At 41.2% G+C, this 20,824-nt stretch overlaps 4 protein-coding genes across 4 annotated transcripts; all 4 read left to right on the plus strand.

Moving 5' to 3' along the window:
• The first annotated feature begins 178 nt into the window (after positions 1-178).
• On the plus strand, positions 179-1,809 carry LOC135632884 (BAHD acyltransferase DCR-like). Its single transcript, XM_065141731.1, has one exon. The coding sequence runs from the start codon at positions 223-225 to the stop codon at positions 1,561-1,563; it is 1,341 nt and encodes a 446-aa protein (XP_064997803.1). The 5' UTR covers positions 179-222; the 3' UTR covers positions 1,564-1,809.
• A 1,216-nt stretch (positions 1,810-3,025) lies between these two features.
• On the plus strand, positions 3,026-5,882 carry LOC135633350 (silicon efflux transporter LSI2-like). Its single transcript, XM_065142716.1, has 3 exons — positions 3,026-4,544; positions 4,635-4,824; positions 5,432-5,882. Exons 1-3 carry the CDS (start codon positions 3,411-3,413, stop codon positions 5,698-5,700), a joined length of 1,593 nt encoding a protein of 530 aa, XP_064998788.1. The 5' UTR covers positions 3,026-3,410; the 3' UTR covers positions 5,701-5,882.
• A 629-nt stretch (positions 5,883-6,511) lies between these two features.
• LOC103973390 (protein BTR1) lies at positions 6,512-14,343 on the plus strand. Its single transcript, XM_009387944.3, has 8 exons — positions 6,512-6,810; positions 8,598-8,836; positions 8,910-9,010; positions 9,348-9,538; positions 11,897-12,003; positions 13,168-13,311; positions 13,781-13,842; positions 13,934-14,343. The coding sequence occupies exons 1-8, from the start codon at positions 6,729-6,731 to the stop codon at positions 14,019-14,021; spliced, it is 1,014 nt and encodes a 337-aa protein (XP_009386219.2). The 5' UTR covers positions 6,512-6,728; the 3' UTR covers positions 14,022-14,343.
• Positions 14,344-15,974: 1,631 nt separating this feature from the next.
• On the plus strand, positions 15,975-20,824 carry LOC103973389 (NAC domain-containing protein 53). The gene is made up of 5 exons (XM_009387943.3): positions 15,975-16,876; positions 16,967-17,152; positions 18,985-19,734; positions 19,844-19,943; positions 20,251-20,824. The coding sequence occupies exons 1-5, from the start codon at positions 16,430-16,432 to the stop codon at positions 20,664-20,666; spliced, it is 1,899 nt and encodes a 632-aa protein (XP_009386218.2). The 5' UTR covers positions 15,975-16,429; the 3' UTR covers positions 20,667-20,824.

Here is a 20,824-nt window from a genome sequence, read left to right on the forward strand (position 1 = left end):
GTGAAGAGCCATCGCCAAGTTGTTCATCCCACTGGCGGTGCAATAGGAAACAGTTGAGGCCCGACTGCACCATCGGCATTAAACACCCCCGTAGCTACCACCTCTGAGAGCCTCTTCAATGCCCGCTGCCCTCATAAATTCCCCTCCCCCTTATTTATCTCCCTCCTCCTCCACCACCCCGATCCATCCCTTCCCATCATCCTTCACCCTCACGCCTCCACCATGACCGTCGAGAATGGGCACGCGGAGACCAAGGCGGCCGCCGTGAAGGTCACCAACGAGGCCATGGTCCTCCCTAGGAAAGCGCCGGGGAAGCCGACGTGCCCCTTGATCACCTTCGACCTTCCCTACATGACCTTCTACTACAACCAGAAGCTGTTGCTGTACAAGTGCGACGAGGAGTTCGGGGACGCAGCTGAGAGGCTGAAGCATGGCTTGGCGGCGGCTCTGGAGTTCTTTTACCCCTTGGCGGGGAGGTTGAAGCAGGACGAGGAGAAGGTGGTGTACGTGGAGTGTGAGGGCGAGGGGCTGGTCGGCGCCGAGGTCATCGAAGCCGTGGCGGAGGGGGTGTCGGCGGTGGACCTGGCGGAAGGGGAGAATCCGGCGCTGCTGCAGGACCTGGTGCCGTACACCGGCGTCATGAACCTCGAGGGACTCCACCGCCCGCTCCTGGCCGTGCAGTTCACCAAGTTGAAGGACGGCCTCGCCATCGGCGCCGCGTTCAACCACGCCATCCTTGACGGCCACTCCACCTGGCACTTCATGTCCTCGTGGGCCGACCTCACCCGCGGCTCCCCCGCCATCTCCCTCCTCCCCACCCACGACCGCATCGTCGCCCGCTCCGTCCGCGTGCCCCTCTCCCTTCCGGCCTCCGCCCTCGACCACGAGCTCGCCGACCCCAACGGCCCCGCCAAGCCCCTCGTCGCCCGCGTCTTCTCCTTCTCGGAGTCCACCGTCGACCTCATCAAGTCCTGCGCCAACGCCGGCCTTCCTCCGGGCTCCAAGCCCCTCTCCACTTTCCAGTCCCTCGGCGCCCACATGTGGCGCGCGGTGTGCCGCGCGCGCGCGCTCAAGCCCGAGGACATCACCGTCTTCGTCATCTTCGCCGACTGCCGCTCCCGCGTCGACCCTCCCATGCCCGATGCCTTCTTCGGCAACCTCATCCAGGCCATATTCACCGGCACCGCCGCGGGGCTGCTGCTGGCGAGTCCACCCGAGTTCGGAGCCGGGATGCTTCAGCAGGTGATCGGGGCCCACAACGCGGACGCGATCGAGAAGCGGCTGGAGGAGTACGAGGCGGCGCCGAAGCTGTTTTACTACAGCGATGCCGGGATGAACTGCGTAGCCGTGGGTAGCTCACCGAGGTTCAAGGTGTACGACGTCGACTTCGGGTTCGGGAAGCCGGAGCGGGTGAGGAGCGGGTCCAACAACAAGTTCGACGGAATGGTGTACTTGTACCCGGGAAGAGAGGGAGGGAAGAGCATCGATGTGGAGCTGACGCTGCAAGCGGAGGCAATGGAGAGGCTGGAGAAGGATGAAGAATTCCTCGTGGCGAAGGCTTGACCAGAAGCTTATATAAAGCTTTGGACGAGGCTTGTGTTCCAAGGTAGCGTAATTAATGGTCGCTCGGTTTGGTCGTCTGTGGAGTCGGATATGTTTGGTAGCGTAATGGTCGCCTGTGGCTGATCGATGTTTCGGGTGGCAAACTCTCGTCGATCCCCCCCCATAATAATAAGCTTTGTTAATTGTGTTACCAACCGTGTGAGCCGAGCAGTTGGCTACTTATGAGACGAGAAACTTGTTGAGCTCCTTGGCTGTCTTTATAGAAACAGCTTTTAGTTTCTTTTCTGTCGTTAGGTTTCTGTTTTCTTCATCGATCAAGAAAAGTAATGTGCTGCACCGTATCTATCAAACGGATCATTCATTTCCATTTACTAAATAGCCTTCATTTTTCAACCATATATAATATAACCCCCTTAACCACCGAGAACACACTTACCGTGTTAATAGTTCAAAATCACATTCGATAAATTTTGTTATGTTAGATAATATTATCGATTAAAATTTTGACTATTTCTTAGAATTTTGTCTCATCCAAACCATTCGTCATTTATTAAAGAAAAAATAATATAAGGTTGGACTTTGCTTCAAAAGTCAAAGCAGGTTCGGGCCTGGGCCTGATCTTGGGCCTGGGCCTTAAATGAAATCCCGGTCCTTTAAGGGAGACTGCCTCTGTCGATCTGCGAATAGTGTACCTAAAAATTTCACATGATCATAGATCGGAGCATCTCAAGTACACAATTGTTCATAAAATCCGACGATTATTAATCACAAAAATCGAAGGTTGAGGCTGGCGCCAATTTTCATTCATGAAATATTTTATTTTAACGTGCTGACACTGTTTTACCCTCTTCGGAGTGAGGTATCAAAATGTGGCTATGAGGATAGACGATGATTCGTCGTCTCCTTTACTCCTCAAATAAATTTCATGTCTTATAAGACTTCGATTCTCTTATTTATCAATCGAAGAATATAATTTTTAATAAATATTTTATTAAAAAAAATTGATCCTATGGTCCCAATTATTTTTCTCGTTCGATGATCGTCTAAAACTAAGTTTCGTATGGTGTTTGGACGTTCTATTAGTTAGGCGACTTTTGTACGGTGATTGGACGTTCTATTAGTCAGGCGATTTGGACCGATTTATCATTATTAATCTATTTGGTCGGCCATACACAAGTCTTTTCCACTGTTGTCGTTTTGTGCTAAGAGTACATTGTAATGGCAGATTATGATTGCCCGTTGATCCACCGCATGCAAGCTGATAAAACGTGGCACGGTCAACGCCCCTGCAATTATGAGCCTAGTATACTTAAGCACGAAGTCAGAACACGAGGACGACTCGAAAGCCCCAGACAACGACGGGCGAAGACGGTGATGCGAGCTTGTGCACCCGTTTCAATGCAGACCCTCCGAGACAAGAGTTTGATGCGCACCCATCTCGATCTCAGATGGAGATCGCGGAAACAAGTTGGACACCTCAAGCTGGTGAATCAATCTCGTCCGCCACCGTCAATGTTTGTTGCTCACAAGGAACCCGTGTCGTCCACAAAGTGTGATCCCCGGAGCAAGACTAGTACGCTATGGACAAAGCCTAACCATGAGGGAAGGACGTGGAACTCGGACACCCTAGAGGAACTGCGACTAAACTATCCGACAGATGTCGATGCCCGCAGCCTGCACGGCCAGGTGTCTGCCCCCTCCGTCATCGTCCTCCCCGCACACAGATTCTCCGTTCCTTCCGACGGGCTTGGAGTGCCATCGTGTCGTTGTGATGTGCGTTGCCGAACCTCGTTGTTGAGCAGTGGTGAGATCTCCTGTACCTCTCGTGTTGGATCCGATCCCCAGATATGGTGCTGGCACCGGCCTCGACGGTCGTGCTTGGCTCGGTCGCCTTTGGCATCTTCTGGGTGTTGGCCGTCTTCCCTGCGGTTCCCTTCCTACCCATCGGGAGGACCGCTGGCTCGCTCCTCTCTGCAATGCTCATGGTCATCTTCGGAGTCATATCCCCGGACGAAGCCTACGCCGCCATCGACCTGCCCATCCTCGGCCTCCTCTTCGGCACCATGGTCGTCAGTGCCTACCTGGAAGGAGCCGGCTTGTTCGTGCACCTGGGCACGATGCTGGCATGGAAGAGCAAAGGCCGGAAGGACTTGCTGTGCCGCATCTGCCTCGTCTCGGCCATCTCCAGCGCGCTCTTCACCAACGACACCTGCTGCGTCGTTCTCACCGGGTTCGTGCTCAAGATCGCCCGGCAGAACAACCTGCCGCCGCAGCCCTTCCTCCTCGCGCTCGCTTCGAGCTCAAACATCGGCTCGGCCGCCACCCCGATCGGCAACCCTCAGAACCTGGTCATAGCCGCCCAGAGCAAGATCTCTTTCGGGAAATTCTTACTGGGACTCCTTCCGGCCATGCTCGTCGGCGTTCTTGTCAACGCCGGCATTCTTCTAGCCTATTACTGGAAGCAGTTGTCAGTCGCTAAGGACGTGGAGGCAAATGTGGATGCCGAGGACGTGATCGCGGGGGAGGAGGTCACCTCTCACCGCTTCTCGCCTGCGACGATGTCGCACGTCACTTCCTTTAATTCCGAAGAATGGAACGCGGTCGATCCTAACCTCCGAAGCCCGTCGATGAACGGCGGCATCGACCACACGGAGACCTTGAGGAACAGAACATGTTCAACTGTAGACGAGGTGCGAGCTGAGTCGACGGCGGTATCGAACGCTTCTTCTTCTTTAGAAGTGGAGGCAGGTGACCGTCTCGGAGTTCCTCCGGCGGAGGAGGAGGACGGTCCAGCAGTAAAGAACTCGGTAAAGGGGAAGGCGAGGTGGAAGATGCAGATATGGAAAGCATGCGTCTATCTCGTCACTGTTGGGATGCTCGTTGCTCTTCTCATGGGACTAAACATGTCATGGTCTGCACTCACTGCGGCTCTTGCTCTTATCATCCTCGACTTCAAGGATGCCCAACCTTGTCTCGAAAAGGTAGTCATATCTTGCTCTTCCTATGAACAACATCCGAAAGAAATGCCACAAACATCACACTGTTTTTATACGTCGAATCATCTTGACCAGGTTTCCTATTCACTGTTGATATTCTTCTGTGGGATGTTCATCACCGTGGAGGGCTTCAACAAAACTGGAATACCGAGTGCCTTGTGGGATCTCATGGAACCTCATTCTCGGATCGATAGAGCCAGTGGTGTTGCAGTGCTTTCTGTTGTTATTCTTCTTCTCTCCAACGTTGCCTCCAACGTTCCAACTGGTTCGTCTTTCCTTTTGTGCTCTTTCTGCAAACTGATTATAACACTGGCTGAATGCATCACACGTTTCCGATCGGGTATGACTTGAGAATCATATATTCCCTTTCTTATCGTGCAATCAAATCCAAAACCTATTGATGTTGAAGATTTAAGACCGAGCCAGTTCAAGGTAAGAAGTTACAGATGCATCTATCCTGTGATGATGATGCTTTTAGCATAATTAGTAAAGCGTGGCATATCCAGCATGAACAGGGCATCCCGAAAACCGAAAGAATCCCACATTTGTGAATACGGGGATCCTTTTATATGAAACACTTGGTCGATTTGGGGGTTCTTTACATCGTAACAAGCGGCTTAATATGCGCACTCTGATGATTTCTTGAACACGCACATACTGTATGTATCTCCGAAAACTGGTGTCTGGATCGGCGACCGGGAAACAGGGGAAGTCTTTTAACGCACATCATCAACCCAAGATGATAGATGGCGGCATATCAAGTCTTATAAAAGAGCGATTTTTAACTCGAATTGCTTGTTTATATCCCCTTTACAATCGACATCACAGTTATCTTCGGCATAGATTTGACATGCTCGGGTGGTTTGTTTCAGTTCTTCTGCTTGGAGCTCGGGTGGCAGCTTCGGCGGCTAGGATTTCTGCAGCACAAGAAACGAAGGCATGGCTGATACTGGCGTGGGTGAGCACGGTGGCCGGAAACCTGTCGCTCTTGGGATCTGCTGCCAACTTGATAGTCTGCGAGCAGGCGCAGCGAGTTCAGTCTCTTGGCTACAGTCTCTCCTTCGTCGCTCACTTACGCTTTGGGTTTTTGGCGACGCTCGTCGTCACAGCTGTTGGCTTGCTGCTCATTAGAAATTATTGAGGCAAATCTCCTATTTCTAATGTATATGAAAGACATTCAGCAACTTGCGGTGACTATTTATATAATGTAGTCGAGGATACCAATGGCGTGTGTTGTTTTCATGAAGCCATAATGCTTTGAGGTCGTTTACCTTGTCGACAATGGTTGGTAATGATTATTTATAAGATCAGAATTTTACCTTCCGGGATGGACTTGACTTGATCCCGATTTCTGAATGGATGGACGGTTTCGATTCCGATTCATAAATTTTGGAAACCGAAATCGAATGGTATAAAAAGGTAGGTAGGGTATGGAACCATCAAAAAAAAAAAAAAAAAAAATTAAATAAAAAATATTTTAATTACAAAACTGTCGGTTGATTTCCGATTCAGGAAATCGGTTCTGATTCTAAAAAAGTTCAAAATTATAATTAAACTAGATTTTGATTTGGTTTAGAATAATTAACGAACCACCACGGGACTGGCTTGCTTGGCTCCAGATCTCGATCGATTCAGTTGGAACGGATCAGGGTTATTTATCTTTATCTGAATTCAAAATTAAGTAATAGGGACTGTCCTAAGATGGAATCGTGCCTGTGTTCAATACGCAACAACTACCTTTGGAAGTGGTTGTACTACTCCAAATTTATCCCACGATTTGGAATCCTACGGAATTTGAATTTGAATTTGATAGAAGATTACGGGAAAGCATGTGATTAGTCTTGGAGAGATGTGTCAAGGAAACGGATTCGGATTCGGATTCGGATCTTGTGCGGTTTTTATCCGTTAATGCTCCTGACTGCTATAAATGAGTTGAGGGCCGAAATTAAAAAGAAATAAAAAGGAAAAAGGAGTCGCTGCGGCGAAAGTGAGGCGGGCGAGGGCGAGGGCGAGATCGTGAAGCCGTCCCTTCTCAGTCGCGACCGGCTTGAGAGAGAGAGAGAGAGAGAGAGAGAGAGAGAGGAAAAGAAAAGCCAGGTTCCTTCCTCCTCTCCTTCCCCTTCCCATCTCCCACTCCCCTCTCCTCCCCGCCGTCCTCAATCTTTCGCCATGGAGTCCCCCGAGCTGCACGGTGATTCCTTTCCAGACAACGGCCCCCGCCGATCCGAGAGCCTCAGATCCCCAAATCTAGGTAACATTTGATCACCTCTTTTTTTCTTTGATTTTCGAATTGCTTCTTTTGATCTCATAGAACAATAGCGAGGACCGTATGATGGTTGTGTATAGGTCTATATGAATGTGGATTTAGAGGTCATTGGAAGCTTTTGTGGTGTAATTGAGCTATGGATCGTTGCACTTGAACCTGATGAGGAAAAGCAAGTGATTCGTGTTTGTTGCTGTTTACGTCCTTTGGATAGTGGTGCTTGATTTAACTCTGTCGAAAGAATCCTAGTTGTTTTATCTTTATTTTTTTGTAACCCTTTAGGGGACCCTAACAGAACTCTGAAATTTCTGCTTTAATCCGTTTGTGAAATCTGTCGTGACAAGGTTCTGAGTTGAACGATGCGCAAGATTGAAGAGAGAGAGGATTGGAAAAGAAAGAAATTAGGGTTTCATTTTTGGTGACTTGATTTTAGCAGAAAAACAATGCAGAGTGGATTAACATACTAGCTTGTTTGACTAACATTCTTTTTGTGACTTAGCTGGGAGTCATATAATTACTCAACAATACCAACAGTAGTCCAGAGATTAATTTGCTCATTTCCCTTGATTGTTTGAGTGGCTTAGTTAACAACCATTTGTCTATTCAGCACAACTGGGATAAAGTTATTGGCTTAGGCATAAATCATTTTTTTACTCCTTATTAGCTGATTCTCATGTAAGGGTTAATCATGCCTTATCTTTCATCTTGTGGGATTATTGAAGGACAGATAAGATGCATGCATCTTATTTTTGTGCTTCTTCTCCCAAATCGCTCCATGCCAAAGAGTTAGTTGTTTGTCTACTTGGTACTGTTAATTTAGTACTACCTTTTGTTGACATGACGATAACTGATGCCACCAAAGAGGATGTATCAAATATTACATGTGCTTGTCATGCTGTCCTTGCAAAGAAGACACCAAATGGATTGCACGATATCAGTATGAATTTTTCCCAGTAGCATAGAGGTTTACATAGGGCCCATGGTACTACATAACCCATGCCTATCCATGCTACTTAGCAGTGTATTGTTTCAGCATGAACGTCATGATGGCATATCATAAAACTGAAAGTCTCTTTTTGTGATATTAGAGTGTTCAACTAATGTTTTTTTTAGAGAAATTAATAAACCTTTTAGATAAAAAAATTTCTTTAAAGAAATTAGTAAACCTTTTAGATTACAAATTTCAAGTGAAGTAAGTTAAGTATGATCTCCATATTTTTCTTGTGCTTCAGCCTTCAGGTAAAAAGGGTGAATGTAGCGATGTGAGTCTAGACTCAGTCAATAAAAATAGAACAACTGGGTCTAGGTAATAAATATTCACCATTTTTATGCTTTCATATTAGAATGATGTAAAATGTATGGATGTTCATGTTCACAGCTATTTATGTGCAAAATTCATGACAAAGAAACTTTGCCACATTTTGCATGGCATCTAAGACAATTAAATATCATCTGTTTATTATTTAAATATCTTCAGTTGATTATATCTTACTATTCCAAACATGACTTGACTGACCATATGAAATATGCAAATTATCTGCTCTATAGAATATATCACATGTTATTAGAGTCTGAGAAAATAGTCTGCATGCCCTTCTTAAGCCTTGTTGTATTGCTGTGATTTTTTGTATGAATTTGTTTCAAGCTTTGACTATGCTGCATAAATGTTGGCATTTTTCTGCCCTTTGCAATTGTAGTACATGGAAATTTTCTCTTTTATTTTTTTTTTTCAGATCCATTAACCTGATCTAGTGAGTACTTAAAATTCGTCTCAGATGATATCGAGAAACAGACACACATAAGGTTTCTTATATCAAACTCGGCTGCTGGTTGTATCATTGGGAAGGGTGGATCAACAATTTCTGAATTCCAGTCACAATCTGGAGCGCGTATTCAGCTATCACGTAATCATGAAGTCTTTCCAGGAACATCGGATAGAATAGTATTGATTTCTGGGACTTTTCATGATGTTATGAAGGCAATGGATCTGATCCTGGAAAAGTTGTTAAATGAGGTGTGAATTTTATGTTATTTATAATTTATTTTAAAAACTGAACTCTGGCTGAAGTTTTTTTTTCATCATACAGGTGGAAGAAAGTAATGATGTCGAAGGTAGACCAAAAGTCAGGCTTATTATTCCTAATAGCTCATGCGGTGCCATAATTGGAAAAGGAGGATCAACTATAAAGTATAGTTTCATTCAAGCATATTTTGTGATAATTAAGTGAAATTGTACATTGTGAAACTTGAAGTAGATTAAAAATAAGTCTTATTTTTTATAGCAGTGTTTGCAGCTTTATTTTGTCGTCACCATGATATTTTCTATGACTTTTGGATTGAGAAAGCCAGGAGTGATAAAGCTATTCCACAGGAATAGGACTGGCTTCTTTGTCTTTTCATTTTTTCAGGCAGATTGATCTGAATTGTATTATGTGTCATTTCATTAGTTATGCTCATCCCCCACTTTTTGTGCTGCTCTGATTTTCTGATTAAAAATAGTTGAGGCATGCCACTAAATTTTGCAGGTCTTTTATAGAAGACTCTCGGGCTGGAATTAAAATATCACCTCAGGATACTAATGCTGGCCTAAATGATAGGCTGGTTACCTTGACAGGATCTTTTGAAGAACAAATGCGTGCTATCTATCTTATATTGGCAAAATTAATAGAAGATGCTCATTATCCACAAACATTAAACTCAGCTTTTACATATTCAGGTGTGTTTCCAATGGATAGCTTTTCCTCCTCGTATATTTTTCTGTCTCCACTTGTCACTCTGCACATTCTAGGAGATCCTTTGTTGACTAAATGTTGATGCTAATGTTTAAATTCTTTGATTCTACTGATCTAACATCTGTGAGAAATCTCCTTCTGTTTCTTGTTTTCTTTCTCGTGCCGTAGCATGTCTTCAAGTCTCCGAGGATTATGGTGTATCAGTCAGTTTCTGTTGGGAACAGGTTGTGATTTTCTGTAATGATCGTGTAGTTATTGGACGGTTGGTTGTAGTAAAAGCAGTGAAGTAGAAGATAATGAAGGATGGGACCTAGAGTTTTAAATCCTGTAGTTTCCATCACAGGTTATTGCTTTTCTCATTAAGGTTGTCGTGTTTTACACAAAATGTACTATCTCACTGTCAATTGGGTTCAAAAGATGTAGATTGCGGTGCATTTCTCTTTTGGGGAAATCTAGAAGTTAATGATCCAGGTGAAAAATAAACCAAAGAGGGCAGTCCATATTTGCCATTCTCATGCCTCTTAGCAGGGCTATATCCTTCATTTTTTTTTGTTCTGCTTCATCCTTATTTGTAGATTAGCTAGGTTGTCCTTGTTTCATTGTATTTGATGATCTCCTATGTTGCTTGCTAGCTTGAAATTAGAGAATCAAGTGTTGTCCACTGCTATGCTGAGAATAGTTGATCAATCATGAATGTTCCTTATTCTGAAGGATATTATATCAGTTTCCATCAAAATAAGGCCTGGTAAATCTGATTTCAACTTTAATTTGCAGCAGATCTTCTGCACAGAATTTTGGGAATTAGGGAAGGCTACGAAGAAAGAGGAAAATAAAGCATATGTGAGGGTGAGCATATATGAGGAAAATAGAGTATAACGTATGGTTGCTCCTTTGCAACCCGAGTGACCAGGGGTTTAATCATGAAAAAAAGGGCATCTATTTCTAGAGGTAAGGTTGTGTGCTTTGACCTTTCCTAAATCCTGTATTGGTGGGAATCTTGCGCCCTAGGTTTGCACTTTACACTATAGAGAAGTAGACTAATAGAGTATATGTAAGCAGTTTTTTTTAAAGAAAATGACGATATAACTAAATTATCAGTCACGTCTCCTGTTGATAACAACAAATGGACCCACCATGGCATTCAATTTAGATAGAAAGTGGTTTTTCCTATTTCTATTCAGCTGATTCACCTCAATGAGTTATTTCAAAACAAACTCAATAAAGTAGTTGTTTGCATGCTTAAGTTGATTGAATTGTTGTTATCAGCTAAACCAGACACTTAAAGCTATCCAACTAACTGCTTGTAATTAATTAATTGGCCCTTTTTGTTATAGAAATGTGAGGTATTTCAAGAATTCCACACCCAATGGCAAAAAAGGAAAAACAAGGCAAACAGCTGATTTCATTTGTAAATTCCATAATATCTATTATGGGGAACCCAAAACTTTTTGGTTCTTGGAGAAGAATTTTTAAATCATTTTTCCCTGTTAAAATTTACTCTTTGACATTTGATTAATCTTATTTTCTTGTCAGTGGTTTTTGCTAAAAGAAATATTATTTATCATTCTCTTTTTATGAGGATATAGGAAGGAGGTATCAGCTTAGATGGTCGATACTCCTTTTAGTGTAATGGATAAAGTTTCAAATGTGTATGACAGTTGGCATTATAAGCAGTCCTTTAAGATGTGAACATGAATGTGAAGGACTAGTGGGTCCAAGTGTAAATGTTTTGAGGGCCTGAAGAAGAAGCTATCTCTGAAATACAAAGTCAAGTTAGGATACATGTTAAGATTGAGTATTGGTTTCTTGAACAGTGCAGTTGGATACAAAAACAATGATGCTTCTAATTTTGTTTCTTTTTCTTGTATGGTTTTGACTCGAGTACCTTTATCTTTCTTCAATTGCCTGAAGCATGTGATCTTGCCCCATTATCTTAAAATACTTTGGTATGATAAACTTATCAGTGTGATGGAAATTACAAAATCAGAGGGTTCTCTGGTTGGAGAATAGAACGCAAGTTGTGGCCAATTTAAGAGAGCTCACTGGTTTTGGATTATATGATTTAGTGCCTGAGGTCCTATGCTAAACCATATTTATTTATTCATTACTTCTGATGTTAGTGTTTTAATTCTCTTTTACAATTCTTTGCTCTTTTATACTCTGTCTGATTTTATTACATGAAACCATGATAATCAGTACATGTTATAAGGTTCCTTCTTGCTCTTGGCCTCTCTTCTGTCTCTCCTCTCTTATTTTCTTTTTTATATTAAGCGTCATTATGTAGGCCTGAACTTATTAGTATGAGCCACTTATCTTTTTTCTTTTCTCATTTGGACTTTTAGGTGCTAATTATCCTGGTGTTCCTGTTGGCTATATGATTCCTTCTGTAGCATATGGCCCTGTGAGTTATGGACCCAATGGAGTTGGAGGAAAATATCCAATTAACAAGGTCAGAATAATATCCTAATATAATATTAGTTCCTCGTAAGACAATATTACATTTCATAGTTGTTCCTTCCCTTTGAAAGAGGACTACTGTACACGTTATGCTTGATAAGCCTTTATATGAATGCTATGTGGACATGGATTCAGACTGTTTGGCATAACTTTCTATGACATTTGCATACCGACCCTATATTGGCACTAGCATGTTGGTGGCAGGGCTATTGTTTCACTTTCTTGCAAGGTTTCTGAGATGTTTCTTGCACTAATGACATGCCACAAGATACTCCCATATGATATGGCTGGTACTGATTCTGTTGATTAGCACAAATTTCTATGACATTTTCATACTGATCCTATAGTGACACTGGCACTAGCATGTTTGAGGCAAGGCTCTTGTTTTACTTTTTGCAAGTTTTCTAAGATGTTTCCTTTTATAGGCATCTAGAATTTTTCAAAGATATGAAATATTTGTTTGAATAAATTTTATCTATGGTGGTCTAGGAGGTTTTTATCATGTTTGCAATGAATTATTTTTGGAGATGCTAAAATTGTTGCACATTGAGAAAGTAATCTGAAAACAACATATATGGCCACTAACAAATGATGAGCAAATGGTATGACCACTGTATCTTCTGCTTAATCAATGAAAAAAATTAACAGTTTTGTGTCCTTATAACTAAAAACTTTGATAGTTCTTTTTGGTTTATTCATGGATGAATAGAATGATAAAATTTGTGAAGGCATTCCCAGAGTTTCTGGATCATAGTGAAACACCTGGTTATTGTTTGACATTAGGAACTCAAATTTAACTTCTTGGAGCAAATCTAATGCTTTCTCATGTATACATTAAATTTAGCATATTCTGAAATTATTTTGAAGACTTTGGTTGTTTTGTATAAAGTACCTAGCATTGGATAAATGACAGTTGGTGTGGTCTGAAGTTTATGTTTTGATTTCTAAAGGTGATTACCAAGTAGTAATGCTTTGGTTGAAAACTAAAGAAAGAAATATGCTTGATTGTAGTTGTTGCCACTTTCTTCGGGTCCTGTCTTTATAATCATGTACCGTTACATTTATTACAAAATAAAGAAAAGTCCTATATGGTTGTTTGGTACTTTGGTTATCATTGCACCTTGTCTAATGATGCTTCAAGTTAATGGTTTGGCAGGGTGTGGCATCACCTGTTATTCCATCACGGTCACCTGGTGGGCCTCATGAAGGCCAGAGTAATTCGGTGACAATTGGCATTGCAGATGAGCATATTGGGGCGGTCGTTGGTCGTGGGGGAAGGAACATAACAGAGATAAGTCAGGTTTGGAAAGTACACTGTTAATCTGTTTCAATTTCTGCTTTGATTTTTTAGGTGCTCATTTCATAAAAAGCAGGTTATCTTCTGAATGGTGCTTGGTGTAAAGTGATTTACGTTCATTTATAGCTATGATTAAATATGCTTTTGGTGGTAAAGATATTCATTGGGAAGAAAAATTGTTGGTATTTCATCTTTTTTCCTTTTTGTGCCCAGTGGACTAAAATCTCTAATAAATTCTTCTATGTCTGCATGGGAAAGGATTTACTGGGATAACTGATAAGATTATTTAGTTACTTATTTTTTGGTGAAAGTCCATGTATTTTCGTGGTGTTCCTGTTACTGTGACGTGGTATCTTTGAGTTTGTGTTAATGTTTGCCCAATTTGATATAAACTATATGATCACCAGGAGGGTCTGATGAATGCGGGAATTAGTTGCTGCAATTTCTTAACATGTAAAATTTCAATGTTCAGGTTAGTGGAGCTAGGATCAAGATATCGGATAGAGGTGATTTCGTTTCGGGCACATCAGATAGGTACAAAAGCTCTTTTTTGTTTTTTTTCCCTCAGTGCAATTTACTGCATGAATTTTAGTTTTCTGATTTGCTGTGCAATCAAAATATACAGGAAAGTAACAATAACTGGATCACCAGAAGCAATTCGTGCTGCTGAGGCAATGATTATGCAAAAAGTTTCATCTAATTCTGAGAGATGATAAAAGCCTGTTGGTTGGTTAATTTTGCTGCAGAACCCATATGGTTTACTCAAGCTGCTTTGTGGGGAAACCCTTAATTAATCACGAGGCTGGATATTCTTTCATACCAGTAACAGGTACTCACACTGCAAGATCTGTATTTTGTGATACAAATTGGAAAGGATGGTGTCGTTTTCTATAGCTTGGATAAGTTATGACATTTTTTTTTTAGGAATTGCCTTAGTGGAGACTAGTTTTGTTGGAATCTCTTCGGTATTTGGAGTCTTTAATCAACTAAATATTAAGACTTCTAAGGGAATTTTGCTTTTGTTGGTGTAGTCAACATATCTCTTAGTTGCCATTCGATTATGTGAAGACATGCGGTACTGCTGATTTATTGTGCACAAGTTGCTCCGCTGTTAGGTGGCAGGCCGTGAACAATGGTTCTTATTTTATGATTTTTCATGTTTTCTGATTTGTTTTTAACAGTTTTCTCGTGACTGATACTAATTTGCTATATGTTTGATGTGAGAGTAGCTTCAACTTATTTATCGCCTTGATTTTTTTTTTTTATGATTTTCTTTTGCTTTTGGGTTAATGTTTTGGTACTTTTGCTATACAAGATTGATGCTATTATGCTGTGGCATATGCTGCTCAATATTGATCTCTTCTTCACTAGTATTGTATCATCAGCTGAATAAGATTTGGTTAGCTTTGATAGAAAGCACGAGGGCTAATTGTAGGATAGTTATTCTTTGTATCTCGATCTTTATATTTTAAAAAGTTATATCGATATTTTTATAATTATAAAAATAAAATATCTAGGTTTATTTATCTTAATATTGTTGGAAACATGAAAATGAAATGTAAAAAATATAATTTTAACGGTTTAGTTAGTGATTGCAAATGATATCGATGGTGGTGGACAGCGTTGGTATAGAGGGTCGTGGGTGGATGTGGTAGATGAGGAAAGCGATGACGAGAGATGAGTTGCTCGATAATTGTATCAAATTTTAAGGCTTATATAATTTGAGGCTTATATTGATGACGAGAGATGAGGGTTGCTTGATAATTGTATCAAATTTTGAGATTTATATTTTTCTATTATCATCGTATACGTTTATCAATCCCAGCTTCGGGTTGAGTGATCCACTCAACGGGTCAATGACGAAGTGATTATCAACTTTGTAATAAATGTTACGGTGGCCACCATCTACATGGATGTCAATGCAGATGTTGAGCGATGAATGAGTTATTGATGCAAATGCTGAGTGACCCTTTCATCGTTCGACAACTATCTCGACGCCAATGTAAATTATTATTATTTCTTAGCTTTTATGTTTCTTGATAAAATTGATGTTGTTATGGTAAATGAATTTAAATATATCATTTTCGTAACTATAGGGATGTCAATGTAATTTTTTTAGATGTGGGTAAGGATTTGAATGTTAAAGGTATTTCACTGGGGGTAATATGTTATTTCATTAGGGGTAATATGTAATTAGCACAAAGCTTGTCAGAAAATAAATGTTTAAAGATCACATAAATTCGTAATGAGTTGATATTGTTTTAAATAACGATATTGTTATCGAAAATTATTGAATATTATATAACGGGTTTGATATTGTATGTGATTATTTTTGACATTATAGATATAATTATATATCAACGAACAGTATCATAATCTGTTTACATTATCTTTGTAGTACCTTTTCTTACCAAAAAAAAAAGAAAAAGAACCTGTGCCACACTACTCCTTGGTTATCCCTATGACCCAATCTAATTTGTTCTTTGTTGCTGCTATTTTATCCATCGCAAGTGTTAGTATTTCGTTTGGGTCAGTGATGTTATCCAACATGCGTTAATAATAAATGCCACGCGTCATAAAAGACAATCGACCCACAAGGCCAAGGCCCCGTGTCAAGATTTGCGTCAATGGTCACTACTATAAATAATAATACACTACGAGCGAACACGGAAAATGCCATAAACTCACAAGAAAATGCAAATAGGGGAGGATGCAAGAAAAATGAGAGTATAAACACAAGAAATCCCCAAGCCGCTCCCAGTCTCTGCCTTCCTCCTCAACGACGACTCCCTTCCTCCGTCCCATCCGACGATCTCTTGCCTCTCGTCTTCGTCATTCCTAAATCTCCCCCTCTCTTCAAACCCTAATTCGTGCGATAATGTCCAAACCTTTCTTTAATCCCTCACCACGTCTTTCTTCATCTCTTCCCAGCGCTTCTTGAATCGCTTAACCCCTCCGATCCCGCCGTCCCGGCGGCCATGTCCAAACCCTACCTGAAGCGTTCACCACCTCTTATGGAGTTGTTTTCTTGATCTCTTCCAAGACCTTCTTAATGGCGTTCCTTTCTTGATCCCCTCGAAACCCTTCTAAGATCGCTTACCTTTTCGGAAACCTCCGTGCGATGATCGGTGCCTCGTCTTCCGCCCCCCTCGCGCCGGGCTTCCGCTTCCACCCCACCGATGAGGAGCTCGTCGGATACTACCTCCGGCGCAAGATCTGCGGCCGGCCCCTCCGCGTCGATGCCATCGCCGAGGTCGACCTCTACAAGTGCGAGCCGTGGGACCTCCCGGGCCGCTCTCGGATTCGGAGCCGCGACCTCGAATGGTACTTCTTTAGCGCCCTGGATCGCAAGTACACCAACCGGTCGCGGACCAACCGCGCCACGGGCCACGGCTTCTGGAAGATGACCGGGAAGGACCGGCCCGTCCGCCACCGCGCTCGTGTCGTCGGCATGAAGAAGACCCTCGTCTTCCACGCCGGCCGTGCGCCACATGGTTCCAGGACGAACTGGGTGATGCACGAGTACCGGCTCGAAGATGAGGAACTTGCGCACTCCGGGGTTCTTCAGGTACTGCGAGATAGTTTTGTAGGAGATCTTTCTTGATGAAAATTGGTTCTAATATACGGTAAACCTAATTTGGGACTTTGCGTGGGGAAGGATGCTTATGTTGTGTGCAGGATCTTCCAGAAGAGTGGTTCAGGGCGGCAAAATGGTGCTCAGTACGGGGCACTTTTCGTTGAGGAAGAGTGGGAGGAGGAGGAAGCTGATGGTTTGGTTGTTGTGCGTGATGGCAGTGATCACGTTAGGGAGCAGGAACATTTTCAGTTCACTGATATCCTACAGGTGAGGAATAGGTTGATGTTTGGTGGACCCCATATACATCTTTTGATTTGTAGATTGCATACTGCCTCTCTTTTTCTTCTTTATATCATAATATTGATGAAAGATCTGTTTGGAATTGATTAACCTACTGTTAAAAGAATAATAAATATTGTGTTGGTTTGTGATGATCACAGAAATGTGGATCTTACATTAATAATCTTGTGATCATTTTGCATAATATCTTGACTTTTACATCTTATCTTTTACATTTTTCAAGATTAGACATAAATATCTACTCAGACTTTTGTTTTTGTTCATGATAGGTCAATTTAATTTTCAAATACTGTTTTGATATCGTGCAAACATTAGTTTCTAATATACCATAGCTGCTTTAAGTCTTATATCATTTTCTTACGCTTTTATTTTTCCATTTGTTTACGCTGCACCTCTAAGGCAATTCATCTTATTTGTGATTTGAGCAACTAGCTGTGGTACAATTTTGTTGTGAGATTCTAAGTTTCTATTATAATTCTTACTTAAATTTGTTCTTTGTCAAGGAGGTATATGCCAATATGATCATGAAAAATGTCTAACTGATTTATAGTTTTGCTAGCTTGAGCTTGACCAGACTTTAAGTTTAGTTGGTTAGGAGCCTTTCGTTACCTTGAAAGAAAAATTTGGTTCTTGGAACTAAAATTGAGTTCTACGGCTTCATGCAAGATTTTTCATGCATAAAATTAAGTTTCCAATCCGTAAGTTTAGCTGCAGGAGTGAGTTTTGAGTTGGTTTAGTTGGATACATTTGATCATTTATTTTATGTTCAATTTTGTAAATGCTTGGTTAGGTACAGCAATCTGTGTTCAACAGTTGGAATATTTTTAGCTTTTAATTTTGTTATACTAGTTTAATTGGTATTACTTTAATTGGTTTGGTGCATTAACCTATGTTTAGTGGTTAAACTACTAATAGCTTTTAATTTTGTTATGCTAGTTTGACCAATATTACTTTTAGTTGGTTTGGTACATTAATTAATGTTTAATGGTTAAAATATTTTTAGGTTTACTTTTAATTGGTTTAGCAAACCGAACTGGGTCATTAGAAGCATCCTTAAAGATCTTACTTGACCTTCTGAGAACACTTTCAGAGGTACACCTACCCTCTCCATCCCACCACCTTAAAAGGCAAAAGGAAAAAATGAAAAAGAAAAACCGGCTAAGAAAAAAATATTTCTCACATCTAATTAATTTTATACTTTTCACCAAGCAATCCATTGCCCATCCTTGAAATTTATTATCAGTGTCCAGATTTTTATGAGTGTTTTTTTGACACTTTTTAGTAAAGTCTGAAGATAAAGAACTTTTTGATTATGAACATAAGCCTTATGCAAAACCTGGCAGCTGTATTCTACTGTTCATGACTGATGTTGATGGCTTGTTGCTGTTGCCATATTTATTGTACTTATCTCTATTATCATGCTGGAAGATGGTCCTTGATATTTCAATCATCTTGTTGGATATGCATATACGGATGCTTCACTTTTGCTTTTCCTGCTTTGTTCAAATTATTTATATCTATTTGGTGAGCGTGACATTCACTTTACAATCTGTGATATCCCTTTGTAGTTACAATGTAATGTTGGTTTCTTTTAAACTTTCTATTGCTGCAGTTGTACTTACCATTTTCATCTATGTTACATGGATATTTGTAATTTTTTCATATTTCTGTTTGATTTTTTTCAGAGGATGTCTACAAATATGTTTATACTCATACTGCTATTACTTTCATCACATTGCTTCAGTGTTGCCCTTACGTAATATCTTGGTGAAACTGTTCTATTGAACTCTTTTTTCTAGAACCAAGAACTGGGCAATCAACATGAGGATGCTCCCACTATTGTGGAGGCTCCTGATGGGCAGGATGGTGGTGACCATACAGACGATCCCACCATGTTGCTGGAGATGCTGGCAGACCCAACTTCTATTGAAAGCATGGTTGATTGTGTAAATGAACCCAAGCTGCAAATTAATCCAACTCATGTTAATGGTTTGGGTGAACAAGGTTCCATGGAGAATTGTGGTCATAGTTCATGTCATAATAATGGATATGTGGAGCTGAATGATATCTTGAATGCTTCAAATGTGGGATGTCATTGTACATTTGAAGACTCCACCGGTGATCTTTTAGGCACTTTCTGTGAGCAAAATACTGTGGAAGGGGTTGAGAATAGCAGTTTACAAGGAATGACCAACACCGAGACATTTTCTGATCCTGAAAACCATTACTCAAATCATCCAGAGTTGTTACATTTGTCTCCTGTACTGGATCACTTCTATCTGCAGTTCAGTGATCCTGGCCAATGGGCTGAAGACTACAAAATGTTTTATGATGCATGTAGCAATGACTTACCAATCACTCTGGATGATTGTGTACTACCTAAAGAACTTTTGCACTCACCGACAGCTGATCCTTCTGGTTTCAAGTTCGATGATTTGATGGGTTTCTCTGACACCACAGATTATTTATATGATGATACTACAGATTTTTCAGAGAAGGTGGAGTGTATTAATTCATCTATTTTGGGCCCATCCAACTTTGCTGAAGAGGTATACACAATGGGAAATGCTTTGTGCAATTAAAAATATTCTGGACAAGCAACTAAGATTATATTAGTCTACAATTGGGGTTCACTTATTCTATGTCAATGTATGACAGGTTAATCATGTTTATAATGCAACAACTAATAATGGTGGTGCATCATCCTCGGATGTACCTGTGGCAAAAAATCAGTTTGAGAACTTCACCGCTGCACCAGGTATGGAGTAACCCCATTCTCCCATCATAAACCCACAATATTCAGTGCACCTTGTTAAGTTTTTCAAAACTATTTACTTCCTGAAAGTTTCTTTTCTTGATTAAGTCGGCCTTGAAAAGGTTTGATTTCCTTGTAAAAGGTATTAGTTTTCAGGATTTTTTTAGAACTATATCTTACCTGAAATTCAGTTTACAAAGCAAGACAAGGTGGACTTATTGGTGGTAGGTTGGTTGTTAAGGGAACCATTGTTGAAGCTTGCTATGGTATCGGTATAGACCTAAAGATGATTTTTCATATTTTGTCGCAGATGTCCAAAAGAATGAGGGTAGGGGTAAAACTATCACGGAACTACTTGTCACCATGCTGGGTTCAATTTCAGCACGCCCTGCATTCGCTGTGGAATTTTCTAAGGGCCCAGGAAAACATCTTGGACAAATTTGTGCCACAGAATCAACCAGCTCGATCCACATCATGGCCAGGATGATCCACATGCGCAGCTTGACTGTAACAGGCAGTTCAGACAACTGTTCGCCGCAAAAGATCAGAAACATGGGCTTCTTCCTTCCCTGCAACAAGGCTGATTGTGTAGTTGGGAAACCTACAGGATGTGGGCGAAAAGCATCAGTGTCTATGTTTTTGGGAAACGTTTTAAATCTTTTCCTTCTATCAGGATTCGTCCTAGCTGTGAGTTATAAAGTCGGGATGTGCATTTGCTTCAGGTAAGTTGGTTTCATCCACTGAATGGATACTGTTATTTCACTTTCTAACTTTTCTTTTTTTGGTGCTAGCTAACATTTTAGACCTCGTAGAATTTGTATCATAAATGCCATTACTGCTGGCACAAGGGTGTTAATCAATGTCTCTGTACTAGCATTTTATAA

This window comes from Musa acuminata, chromosome BXJ3-3 (genome assembly GCF_036884655.1).
Source record: "Musa acuminata AAA Group cultivar baxijiao chromosome BXJ3-3, Cavendish_Baxijiao_AAA, whole genome shotgun sequence".
In the NCBI taxonomy this organism is placed as follows: Eukaryota; Viridiplantae; Streptophyta; class Magnoliopsida; order Zingiberales; family Musaceae; genus Musa; species Musa acuminata.

What these genes read in the sequence shown, in the direction of transcription:
- LOC135632884 (XM_065141731.1), top strand. Translation starts at nt 223, where the DNA reads ATGACCGTCGAGAATGGGCACGCGGAGACCAAGGCGGCCGCCGTGAAG.
- LOC103973389 (XM_009387943.3), top strand. Translation starts at nt 16,430, where the DNA reads ATGATCGGTGCCTCGTCTTCCGCCCCCCTCGCGCCGGGCTTCCGCTTC. An exon ending in CGCACTCCGGGGTTCTTCAG is followed by an intron (nt 16,877 to 16,966) that starts GTACTGCGAGAT and finishes TGCGTGGGGAAG; the next exon opens with GATGCTTATGTTGTGTGCAG. An exon ending in AGTTCACTGATATCCTACAG is followed by an intron (nt 17,153 to 18,984) that starts GTGAGGAATAGG and finishes TCTTTTTTCTAG; the next exon opens with AACCAAGAACTGGGCAATCA.
- LOC103973390 (XM_009387944.3), top strand. Translation starts at nt 6,729, where the DNA reads ATGGAGTCCCCCGAGCTGCACGGTGATTCCTTTCCAGACAACGGCCCC. An exon ending in AAAGGAGGATCAACTATAAA is followed by an intron (nt 9,011 to 9,347) that starts GTATAGTTTCAT and finishes TAAATTTTGCAG; the next exon opens with GTCTTTTATAGAAGACTCTC. An exon ending in CTCAGCTTTTACATATTCAG is followed by an intron (nt 9,539 to 11,896) that starts GTGTGTTTCCAA and finishes TTGGACTTTTAG; the next exon opens with GTGCTAATTATCCTGGTGTT.
- LOC135633350 (XM_065142716.1), top strand. Translation starts at nt 3,411, where the DNA reads ATGGTGCTGGCACCGGCCTCGACGGTCGTGCTTGGCTCGGTCGCCTTT. An exon ending in CCCAACCTTGTCTCGAAAAG is followed by an intron (nt 4,545 to 4,634) that starts GTAGTCATATCT and finishes CATCTTGACCAG; the next exon opens with GTTTCCTATTCACTGTTGAT. An exon ending in TGCCTCCAACGTTCCAACTG is followed by an intron (nt 4,825 to 5,431) that starts GTTCGTCTTTCC and finishes GGTTTGTTTCAG; the next exon opens with TTCTTCTGCTTGGAGCTCGG.